Here is a 12,575-nt window from a genome sequence, read left to right on the forward strand (position 1 = left end):
AAAAAAATTAAAAAAAAAAATTTAAAAAAAAAAAGTGTTTTTTTTTTTTTTTTTTTTTTTTTTTTTTTTTTCAAATGCACAAAAAAGATTTGTAAGGAACGTAATCAAAGGTGGTTATTTCACAATTGTTTATTTTATTACCTCAGAAAGCAGTATCCTTCTTATACTGTTGACAAATACATTGTGTATGCCAATTATGTCAAACTCCATGTCAGTCTCATTGTAATTTATGATATTGATTTTTAAATTCTGGAAAAGAAGGAGGAAATGACTTTTTAATTTTCAAATCAATTTCATCAGATTTTAATTATTATTTAATTTCTTTAAGCTCCTAACTGTAACAGAACAGATGCTAACCCTTGAACACAAGATATTAAAATTCCACTGAAACACCAGTAAAATTGGTGCTAATGGGTTATGGAAAATATATTATACCAAATTGTTTTGATTTTAATTTTAATTTAATTGAAAGATCTACATTTACAATTTTGCACGTAAATACAGGAGATCAGTTTACATAGTTGATGATGCAACCAAGTAGAAATATGTCCAAATAATTTCAAATTAAAATGATCCCAAGGGCAACGTAGCCCTGTATATGACATTAAAACACAATTTTTTATACCAAGACTGGTTGTAAATATATTTAAAATGGTACCTACCTTTTTAAAGTGATCATAGCTCCATACACTATCATTACTGGTCTGTAACAAATAAAACATTTAACGATTAATTCAAAAGATGACTTCCTAGCTTCATTGCATTCTGCAGTGACATCTATTTGATCAAATGACAAAAAAAGAGGAATGTGAACCAGGCAAACCTTATTTTTAAATGTAGGTATTCTCCCAAGTGCAAACCATCAGCTGAGCATACAGTAGTGCACCAGGCCAAGTTCCAGCATAGTGCTAAACACTTTACATGTACTTTGTATGTACCTTTTTTTTAAAAGGCATTTATACAATGGAGAGTGCAAAGTATTCTGCAGAATGGGTACTTATGCAGAAGTCATGTCCTTGGAATATTGCTACCAAAGGAACTGGCACAAATGAGCAGTGACCAGTGTTATTATAGAGTTAGGTTAAACACAAGAAGGAGTTTTCACAATTGATGATTCTCATGAAAAATATAACTGTCCAAATGTATTTTTTTCGTAAAGATCGTCAAAAATAATAAATAATCCGAAAGAATGAGCAGTGACCAGTGTTATTATAGAGTTAGGTTAAACACAAGAAGGAGTTTTCACAATTAGTAATTAGTGTTATTATAGGGTTAGTTTACATACAAAAAGGAGCTTTTCTTTTCCACGGATGTGACTTCTGCATGATTACCACAGAATACACCATTAATAGAATAATGTAGTCAAAATGATACTTACATTATTAACCCCATATTCTCCAAAAATGCAAGAAGGAGTTTTCACAATTAGTAATTAGTGTTATTATAGGGTTAGTTTAAATACAAAAAGGAGCTTTTCTTTTCCACGGACATGACTTCTGCATAATTACCACAGAATACACCATTAATAGAATAATGTAGTCAAAATGATACTTACATTATTAACCCCATATTCTCCAAGACTGATTGTTTCTGGCATTTTTGGTATCCTCTTCCACTAATGTTACAACCCAAGTATGTCCAAAACTTGGCTATCAACGGATATGAATCTAATGATGCTTGTGCATATGCAAATACGGTTAAAGGTCAAAAGTGAACAAATTATTCCATTCCTGAAGGGACCAACTATCTTATAACACTAGAGTTGAGAGCTGGTTAAAATAAAAAGAAAGCTACTAGCTACCAAAATACAAAATAGGTACTTCTTTTCCACTTCGGCAATCCACTATCACTTAGCACTAAGCACTATCCACCTCCACCTCTCACATGCATTGAAAATTTGAATTTTCGCGGTGAAATTTATAATTGTGAAGTTAGCCCAATGTACGTGAGTGACAGCAACTTTTGAAAGATTCGTTTACATCCCATTTATTCAGGCTAAACTTCAAGTGAAAAGGTAAGTTGTAAATTGAGACAATGAACCAACAGAAGTTTAAATTCCCATATCATAATAATTATGTGTCCTGTATTGTGGCATATCACAATTACCTTTGATTGAATCACAATTGATTGAAATTGATCAAATTAAAGACTTTAGCTACCTCTACCATTTCTACATTTTTTAAGTGGAACTTTGAGCAGGGATGTTTGGTATGTGGAGATCATATTATTCATATTATTCTTCTCGATCGAAATAAATGTTACGGTACTATAGTACATCAAGCTATAGCTACTAGCTATCAAGGAAACTCATAATGGATTTTCCTGGAGTAGGTACTTAATACTCTTTTTAATAGTCATTACAGCATTGAAATATTGGATAGGTAATTCTAAAAGTAATAAAAAAAACCTTGCTGAATAGACAGTTTTTGTACTTATTCTTGTTCATTTCGACTTTCCCTTACAGTTACTTGTATCTCTGCATGATTCCAATATTCCATATGCCTCATATTATTACAACTTATAGAAATGACATGTCCACCATTCATATTTTCTACAGTAGACAGATACAAGTGTGGCCCGCCATTTATTCAGGCTAAACTTCAAGTGAAAAGGTAAGTTGTAAATTGAGACAATGAACCAACAAGTTTAAATTCCCATATCATAATAATTATGTGTCCTGTATTGTGTCATATCACAATTACCTTTGATTGAATCACAATTGATTGAAATTGATCAAATTAAAGACTTTAGCTACCTCTACCATTTCTACATTTTTACTTTCTTTGATAACAAAACCCAAGATAAGCCTAGCAGTTACTCGTATCTCTGCATGATTCCATATGCCTCATATTATTACAACTTATAGAAATGACATGTCCACCATTCATATTTTCTACAGTAGACAGATACAAGTGTGGCCCCAGCATGGCAATTGACAGGGTTCACTTTCATGACAACACTTCTGTCATCCAGGATGAAGTCCTGGCCCATAGACTGGGACTTATCCCTTTGAAAGCTGACCCAAGATTGTTTGAGTACAAAAGTGTGCCAGCTGATAAAGATAAGAAACAAGAGGGTAAGTCACCCAAGCTTCAAGTAAAAAGTGTGGCCCTATACCTAAATTGTATTAGTGTGGAAAAAAAAAATCTTTAAATTACAATAAATTCTTTTTACATAATTATCTTTCCATCATTTTTGCAGGAAAAATGTTTTAAATTGTCATCACAAGTACCACTTTGAAAAAACAGCTGTCCAAGATGTCACTATTGTTTGGCTCTATTTTATTCTGCCTTGTTTTGGCTCAAGTAAAGACAGAGGCTGATTTTCCCATTATTGGTTATTACCAGCCAGAGCAAGTCCACTTAGCTCTTGGACCAGAAGAGAATTCAATGACAGTGACTTGGAGCACTTTCAATGAGACAGGTAAGCCAGCATATTTCAATGAATGGGCACCTCTTTTATAATTGGTGATTCTCATGATTTTTTTTTATTATCTCAGAAAAAACTATAAAAATAAAAAAAAATATTGAGACTAAAACGAAGAAAATGCGTTCACTAGATCGTGAGATACAGCTCTCGGAACATGAGAGTCTCAAGCACGCCGATATCATACCTAGCGACAACACTGTACTCCCGTGATGACGTCATCTACCAATATCGCACGACGCGCTGTGAGCTTATTACCATAGGGATTTGGGTTAGGGTTAGGGGCTCAAATAGATCGAATAGGTACCTACCTATCTACGCATTTTGTTATCACTATTTTTCAATAGGTATCAGCTTAGGTACTTATACCTATTTTCAAATTTAGATATTTTCATTCCATTTTTACTTTCGGTGGATCCCAGTCCATCTTATGTGGCCAAGTTGGCAGTGTATGGTGACATGGGCAATGTGAATGCACAAAGTTTACCTCGATTACAAAAGGAGACCCAGGATCATGAGTATGATGCTATTCTGCACGTTGGAGACTTTGCTTATGATATGAACTGGAATGAGGGTAGAGTAGGTAAGTCCTATGCTCCTATGTAATTCTCAGGGAGGTGTTACTGTAAGCACTTCTCAAATATAACTTGCCTACGTACCTAATTTATTTCAGTTTAGTCACCAAACTATAGGCTCAATAAATCAAGCTCAATCCCAGTATTTATTGATCCTCAAAAAATAGACTTGACTACTCCACACAAGATCACATTAAATAGAGAGAAGGAAAAAAGAACATTAATAAAATAAGAAGTATCTTATGGGCTATTAGGCTTGCACCAATGAAATTTTATTTTCAATTACAGGAGACGAGTTCATGAATCAAATCCAGCCTATAGCTGCCTATGTACCGTACATGGTGTGTGTGGGCAATCATGAGGGTGCCTACAACTTCAGCCATTACCGGTACCGATTCAGCATGCCTAACTCTAATGAGAATCTCTACTACAGTTTCACCATAGGACCTGTCAAGTTTATAGCGATCAGCACGGAGGTCTATTACTTCCTCAACTATGGAATGAAGCAAGTTGTACGTCAATATGAGTGGCTCGAGCAAGAGTTGATAGAAGCTGCCAAGCCTGAAAACCGAAAGATTCATCCTTGGATTGTACTGTTTGGTCACCGTCCCATGTATTGTTCTAATAATGATGATGATGATTGTATCAAGAATTGGGCGCTAACCCGTACTGGATTCTTTGGTGCATTTGCTCTGGAACCTCTCATGTACAAGTATGGTGTTGATGTTGCTATATGGGCACATGAACACAGCTATGAACGCCTGTGGCCTGTGTATAACTTTACTGTGTACAATGGAAGCATGGAACACCCGTATGTTAATCCCAGAGCCCCTGTACACATTGTCACTGGATCTGCTGGGTGTAGAGAACGTGTAGATTTCTTCAATAACAACAACCCCTGGTCTGCATTCAGAAATAGTGACTATGGTTATACTGTGATGCATCTGTTAAATGAAACTCATTTGAGATTCCAACAGAAGTCAGATGATAAGAATGGAGCCATTGTGGATGATTTCTATGTTGTCAAAGAGAAGCATGAGTCTTTCCTCAAGTAGATGTTTTAATTAAGTTCATGTTAAGGTTCATGGGTTCATAGTTTACAATATTACAATAATTACCTATACATATATTTCCTCTTTGATTTAATAGATTTGGTTGGGTACGTATTTTTCATTTAAATGTAGGAAGTGTCTAGTCATCCCAAAGAAATCGCAAATCCTAAATTTTGCTCTGGAGGCTTGCCCACAATTGGATCATTTGCGTTTTTTTCTTTTTTTTTTCAAGTATGTAGGTACTTCTTATGATTGTGAATTTTGAAGACTTGTCCATTGTTTTAAGATTAGGTTAATAATATTGACTGATACAAGAAGACTGTAGAACTAGAAGCCATGTACATATTATGATTTGCAGTTCAAATAATAAATACCTACGTAATATTGTACCTAATAATTAAAAAAAAAATAATAAAATGAATACCTAATATTGCATACAAAATAATTACCTACGATACCTACATTATTTATTTTGACAGTCAAAAGGTACTAGAGGTAAAAACAAAGTTCGTGTCATGAGTGGTTTCATTTGTATTTATTTTTTTAGGTGAAACGTTTCTTGGGAATAATTATTCTGTGACCAAAAAAACTATCTAATAAAGTTAATGTAATACCCTGCCCCTGCCGTTTATACTATTAAATGATATAATTAGGAAGGTATAAGTATAATTAGGTATATCCTGTGCTATCCTGCTGTAATCTCAGTGATTTTGATTCAGAAAGGTACCTAACTAATCCCCAATTTATTCTAATCAATAGATATAATAGGTAATAATCACATGGCAGCTTTATTAAATTTAAGTGGCGTATTTTTTTGCGAAACCGTAAACATTACGGCGCATGTAAACGAATCTTTCAAAAGTTGCTGTCACTCACGTACATTGGGCTAATTTCACAATTATAAATTTCACCGCGAAAATTCAAATTTTCAATGCATGTGAGAGGTGGATAGTGATAGTGGATTGCCGAAGTGGAAAAGAAGTATTTTGTATTTTGGTAACTTTCTTTTTATTTTAAACAGCTCTCAACTCTAGTGTTATAAGATAGTTGGTCCTTTAGGAATGGAATATTTGTTCACTTTTGACCTTTAACCGTATTTGCATATGCACAAGCATCATTAGATTCATATCCGTTGATAGCCAAGTTTGCCGAAGTGGAAAAGAAGTATTTTGTATTTTGGTAACTTTCCTTTTATTTTAACCAGCTCTCAACAGTCTCAACTCTAGTGTTATAAGATAGTTGGTCCTTCAGGAATGGAATATTTGTTCACTTTTGACCTTTAACCGTATTTGCATATGCACAAGCATCATTAGATTCATATCCGTTGATAGCCAAGTTCAAGTAACAGTTGAAGATTTTATCAGATTGCCAAATTAAATAATAGTTGTTGTTGTTGTTGTTGTTGGTGTTGTTGTTGTAGCGGCTTTAGCTTTCGCCGAATGGTGATAGTAGAATAAAGAAAAGATGTCTTTTTGTATCTGCTATACACCAGGGTGATGGTCTCTAGCTCTAGCCATGTTAAATTGGCTGGCTCGTCCAAGCTAGATAGCACAAAAAGATCTAATAGGAAATAATATACCTCTATTCACTCAATCACATTATAAAATCTTTATTTAGAACCCCTGTCCTGATACATTCCCTTAATCATTTTTCCTAGATTAAATAAGAAGTTTTGACTATGACTATGGAATAAGTAAGCTAGATAACACAAAAAGATCTAATAGGAAATAATATACCTCTCTATTCACTCAATCACATTATAAAATCTTTATTTAGAACCCCTGTCCTGATACATTCCCTTAATCATTTTTCCTAGATTAAATAAGTAGGTTATAGATATTACTTTATTATTACCTACCTATTATTTTGTTTTATTTAAATGTAAAATTTATGTATTTATTATTATAGTTAAGATTGAAATTTCTTTAATTAAGAAACAATGAAATTTTATGTTTAAAAAACATTGTCTTTTTATTGTTTTTAGTTGGGAGTGGGGACTCTTAGCTAGATAGCACAAAAAGATCTAATAGGAAATAATACCTACCTCTCTATTCACTCAATCACATTATAAAATTTTTAGTTAGAACCCCTGTCCTGATACATTCCCTTAATCATTTTTCCTAGATTAAATAAGTAGGTCATAGATATTACTTTATTATTACCTACCTATTATTTTGTTTTATTTAAATGTAAAATTTATGTATTTATTATTATAGTTAAGATTGAAATTTCTTTAATTAAGAAACAATGAAATTTTATGTTTAAAAAACATTGTCTTTTTATTGTTTTTAGTTGGGAGTGGGGACTCTAAGGCTGATAAAAGGTCTAGTTATAAGGAAAATTCATCCACATCAGTTATTTTTAGAAAAGTTTCAAACTAGAGGATATCTACCCTTAAAAAAGATCTAACTCTCATCCCTCTGCTACTTTCACATTATTCAAGGCAGCCTTGGCCAGTGAGGAAAATTCATCCACATCAGTTATTTTTAGAAAATTTTCAAACTAGAGGATATCTACCCTTAAAAAAGATCTAACTCTCATCCCTCTGCTACTTTCACATTATTCAAGGCAGCCTTGGCCAGTAAGGAAAATTCATCCACATCAGTTATTTTTAGAAAATTTTCAAACTAGAGGATATCCACCCTTAAAAAAGATCTAACTCTCATCCTTCTGCTACTTTCACATTATTCAAGGCAGCCTTGGCCAGTACTTTCTTCTTTGCTTTGCTAATCCCAGTTTTAACTTTGACTAAACTTGGGGCTCCCCTGGTGTCACCTATTATTCTCTTGTTAAACATAAATGGTTGAAGACATTCCGGTATATTCACTGTACCATCTTGATTCTGATGAGTTTCTACTAAGGCCATCAGGAGTCTGGGAATAGCACATGCTGTCCCATTGAGAGTGTGAGCAAACTTGCCATCCTCGGTCCTAATGTTTAGTCTTCTTGCCTGCAAGGAAGGAAGCAAGGAAGTCAAAACAGGACATTAAGTAAATGGGCTTGTTGATTGTATTATTGGTAAAGAAAAAATTAAATGAATAGCTCACCCCTAAAGGGGATTTAGCTAATTATATCTGTACATAATAATGATGATAGTAATGAAAATTATTATACTTTTTTTTTACCTTGGGGGAAATAAATCCATCAAATTTTTGAAGAAGAAAAATGTGATTTTAAACCCACCTGATAGTCTGTACAATCACTGCAGCTACTCAACTCTCCCCAGTGTTTTCTTCCTGGCATCCAGGCCTCTACATCATACTTCTTGTATGCTTGGGCGCCTAATTCATTAGCTCCCATGTTCAGAGTGCGAGTGTGAATTCCCAGTTCACCAAAGAGGCTCTCTTCAAACTGTAAAAACTGCTCCAACTGTTTTTCTGAGTCTTCAGGCAAGGTCACACCAAACATTTCAATTTTAGTGAAGCAATGAACTCTGGAAAAGTTAATGTGTGTTCAGCAATAAAGTTACCTATGTGAAGAAAAGGAATGACAAATGGAAAAACACTGTTGGAGGTATCTATCTACTTAATTAATTTTTATTTTTTTTTTCTCCCTCTAACATAGGGTAAATTAAGATAAAATTCACTTGAGGCATTTTTTTTTTTCAAACTAATTACTATTCTTCCTACATACCTGTAAACCCCTTTCTCATCTGCAACAACACTGATTTCTGCCCGATAACATTTACTCATGGCTGCTATTTGTTTTGGTAACTGAGATTCAGGCAAAGTCTGGTTCATAAGGTACCTGGCAATACCCATTTCTGCTGTACCTGACAAACACCAACCATTTCCATAGTAGTTTGGTTCCAAGTGATAAATTTGACTCCGTTCACCTGAAATAATAATGATACATAATTGATAAATAATATTAATTATAATTAATAAAAAGTTGGAGAATCAACTTTAGTTTGTTTTTTTTTACGTCCTCATCGACATAGTTTCACATGGGAACTAGCTAATCTAACCTCTAACCTTTGCTGTTTATTTTACTATTGCATTCCAATGCGTTGCAATGGCCCAATTTAGCTCCTATAGTTTAATTACATATTACCTATATATATTTTTTTTCTTTTATTTTTCAGCCACAGCCTTCTATCGTCTTTTGCCCAAAATCACCCTAACCCAAGAAATAGAAGGAGAAATGGCACAAAGGTTACAGACCATGTTTTCCCCTGGAGTTATTTCCATTGAGAAGAAACCTAATGGTTAGTACCTATACTTCTTTTTTAATTTATAATAAGAGTATTACAGTGACCTAAGTAGTTTGTTTTTTTTTTTACGTCCTCATCGACGTAGTTTCACATGGGAACTAGCTAATCTAACCTCTAACCTTTGCTGTTTATTTTACTATTGCATTCCAATGCGTTGCAATGGCCCAAATTTCTAGAGTCTTATTTATGTGTTGTACGTTCCTACCTTTTATTAAACAACCATGGACAAAAACTTAAGACTAAGTAAGTAAGTATCTTTTATTAAGAGTGGTTATTGAGGAAGACCCTAGTGGAACTTTTTTCTTTTGAAGCAACATGCCTAAACTATAGTGTTTGAGATGTAAAGTTTCATGATTAATAAACTTTATAACCTTATCCTTCCAACAAAAACAATGGTAATTATGCAGAAACCATGAAGTAAGTATCTATTTATTTAAAAATACCTAGTTCCTTACAAACCAATTATGACCCCCCTCCTAGAATTTAGGTAGAAAATCGTTGTTCATATTGTTTTAAACACCTACTGGAAAACCCTGGCTCCCAAAGAATATTGACAGATGTTTACCAACAGAAACCCATGTATTAAAACATCTCCCTTAACATGAGAGACTCTATTTATATAAAAATGGTTCCTTACAAACCAATTATGACCCCCCCCCCTCCTAGATTTTTGGTAGAAAATCGTTGTTCATATTGTTTTAAACACCAACTGGAAAACCCTGGCTCCCAAAGAATATTGACAGATGTTTACCAACAGAAACCCATGTATTAAAACATCTCCCTTAACATGAGAGACAGATTTTTTATTTCTTGGATTTTTTCGTTAAAATAATAATCATAATAATAAATAAATAAAAAAAAAATCACCTCTTTTCTGCCTCTTTGCGCACAGAGAGGATAATGAAATACAACTATTGTTACAGGAAAACGAGTCGCCAAGGTGGAGAGTGCACGCTATGATAGTGGAAGTAGAAATGTATTCCGTGAGGATGATCTCAAAGACCTTGTTCAAATATCGCGTGTCCCGGATCATTTTATTTGTACGTACATTATAGAACCTCTATTTTTTCAACTCCACAATCAGTTTTTCCCCCCTATATTCCAAAGGATATCCTATAGCCGTATTTTCATCATAAGAAATTTTTCTTTGGACTGGCAGCGGGTGTGCTGGCGTAATTACGTCCAAACTAATATAGAACCTCTATTTTTTCAACTCCACAATCAGTTTTTCCCCCCTATATTTCAAAGGATATCCTATAGCCGTATTTTCATCATAAGAAATTTTTCTTTGGACTGGCAGCGGGTGTGCTGGCGTAATTACGTCCAAACTAGTCCAAAGAGAAATTTTGTATGATGAATACTACTTTCAGCAGTTGTATTCATAAGGCTGAGTGCACCCTGAAAGGATCTACAATACTTGTGTCCTAAACGGTGTCTTAACCAGATATAGTAACTAGTTCTATTCTATTATTTCAGTGAGAGGCACTCTATAATCATACATACCTAATAATCCTGTGCAGTCAAAGAACATATGAAATGAATCCGAGATCAATCCCAAACTGTTTGACCACCAACCATATATCCAAGTAACAGTTGAAGATTTTATCAGATTGCCAAATTAAATAATAGTAATATGAAACAACTTCAAATTCCAAGTCAGGTAAAGTGGCAATAACACAAACTGTTTTATGTAGGTATTCTCACTATCATTATATTTTTTCCATTTTATTTTTAGAATATGAACCATGTTTTATTTTTTTTTTTTTTTAAGATGATGATGATGAACAGGTTTTTGTATAGCGGTCACATGTAACTGCACAATATCCACTTCAGCTGGGGCTTGATGAACCCACATTTAGCACTTTTCAAGTGATGAGATGAGAACTAATGACATTAACTGCCGAGTTTCATAAGTGCGCGTGCACTTGATTACTTGAAAACCATTAATGAAATAATAGTAATATGAAACAACTTCAACTTCCAAGTCAGTAAAGTGGCAATAACACAAACTGTTTTATGTAGGTATTCTCACTATCATTATATTTTTTCCATTTTATTTTTAGAATATGAACCATGTGAACAAGACACCCTACAATTTCAACTGAAAATCAAGTGCACTAAGTCTGCTAGTTTTAGTCACTCATCTCATGCTGATGATATGTATGAAAAACATAAAGGTAAGAAAATTGTGTTGTCTTATTAATTCATTCAGACAGTAAAAAACATTACCTGTGTACAATGTGTAAAAAAAGTACTTCCTTTGCAAGTTTATTTTTATTTTTATTATTTATTTCCCCATTTCATTTAAAATTTTCTATCTAATTTTCAGTATTCACCAAGGACATACAATGGGTCCCCATAATTTATTTCCCCATTTCATTTAAAATTTTCTATCTAATTTTCAGTATTCACCAAGGACATACAATGGGTCCCCATAAAAAAAATATTACCTGTGTACAATGTGTAAAAAAAAGCATTTCCTTTGCAAGTTTATTTTTATTTTTATTATTTATTTCCCCATTTTATTTAAAATTTTCTATCTAATTTTCAGTATTCACCAAGGACATACAATGGGTCCCCATAGGCAGTCAAGGAGACATGTACAAATCAAGTGATGTAGGCCCTATTCATGATGATATTCTTATTGCTAAGCTACGCCCAGGACATGAAATTGATGTCACCATGTTTGCTGTTAAAAGTATTGGGCGAGATCATGCTAAATTTTCTCCTGTTGGTAAGATATAATGAGATTATAGAATAGGTAAGTAGGTGGAATATACCTTGTTTATGCTGCCAGCATAGGACTGAAAAGTCTGTTTACTCTCACAGTAATAACAAGGTCTTGCTATACCTTGTTTACTATGAACAGCTCCTATAGTTTAATTACATATTACCTAGGTATATATATCTCTGGTGGTAGAAAGTTTAGCCGATTTAATATTGAGTATTAGATCGTTTCCAGGGACGGCAACGTGGAGCCACTTTCTGTGTTTACTGCATACCTTGTTTACTATGAACAGCTCCTATAATTTAATTACATATTACCTATATATATTTTTTCTTTTATTTTTCAGCCACAGCATTCTATCGTCTTTTGCCCAAAATCACCCTAACCCAAGAAATAGAAGGAGAAATGGCACAAAGGTTACAGACCATGTTTTCCCCTGGAGTTATTTCCATTGAGAAGAAACCTAATGGTTAGTACCTATACTTCTTTTTTAATTTATAATAAGAGTATTACAGTGACCTAATTAGTTTGTTTTTTTTTTCCGTCTTATTCAAAAAAGTTTAAAAGGGGAATAAGTTAAT

General features: G+C 33.5%; 3 protein-coding genes and 1 long non-coding RNA gene across 4 annotated transcripts in view; 2 read left to right on the forward strand and 2 right to left on the reverse strand.

The window, feature by feature from the left end:
- Positions 1–112: 112 nt before the first annotated feature.
- On the reverse strand, positions 113–1,875 carry LOC103524497 (DNA-directed RNA polymerases I and III subunit RPAC1-like). Its single transcript, XM_026819899.1, has 3 exons — positions 1,556–1,875; positions 663–704; positions 113–249 (listed from the first exon to the last, which is right to left on the reverse strand). The coding sequence occupies exons 1-3, from the start codon at positions 1,595–1,597 to the stop codon at positions 130–132; spliced, it is 204 nt and encodes a 67-aa protein (XP_026675700.1). The 5' UTR covers positions 1,598–1,875; the 3' UTR covers positions 113–129.
- Positions 1,876–1,976: 101 nt separating this feature from the next.
- On the forward strand, positions 1,977–3,424 carry LOC113465394. Its single transcript, XR_003390125.1, has 2 exons — positions 1,977–2,014; positions 3,202–3,424. It is a non-coding gene; the product is annotated as an uncharacterized LOC113465394 (long non-coding RNA).
- A 4,086-nt stretch (positions 3,425–7,510) lies between these two features.
- On the reverse strand, positions 7,511–8,886 carry LOC108254568 (serine--tRNA ligase, mitochondrial). The gene is made up of 4 exons (XM_026819897.1): positions 8,687–8,886; positions 8,237–8,486; positions 7,752–8,003; positions 7,511–7,626 (listed from the first exon to the last, which is right to left on the reverse strand). Exons 1-4 carry the CDS (start codon positions 8,812–8,814, stop codon positions 7,591–7,593), a joined length of 666 nt encoding a protein of 221 aa, XP_026675698.1. The 5' UTR covers positions 8,815–8,886; the 3' UTR covers positions 7,511–7,590.
- A 249-nt stretch (positions 8,887–9,135) lies between these two features.
- LOC103524498 (DNA-directed RNA polymerases I and III subunit RPAC1) overlaps positions 9,136–12,575 on the forward strand; it is a 5,272-nt gene continuing 1,832 nt past the window's right edge. Inside the window, exons 1-2 of the mRNA XM_017449633.2 lie at positions 9,136–9,260; positions 10,190–10,306. Coding sequence (XP_017305122.1) covers positions 9,197–9,260; positions 10,190–10,306 — 181 coding nt within the window. The 5' untranslated portion in view covers positions 9,136–9,196. The remainder of the gene's footprint in view (positions 9,261–10,189; positions 10,307–12,575) is intronic.

The sequence above is a fragment of the Diaphorina citri genome, unplaced genomic scaffold, assembly GCF_000475195.1.
Source record: "Diaphorina citri unplaced genomic scaffold, Diaci psyllid genome assembly version 1.1 scaffold101, whole genome shotgun sequence".
In the NCBI taxonomy this organism is placed as follows: Eukaryota; Metazoa; Arthropoda; class Insecta; order Hemiptera; family Psyllidae; genus Diaphorina; species Diaphorina citri.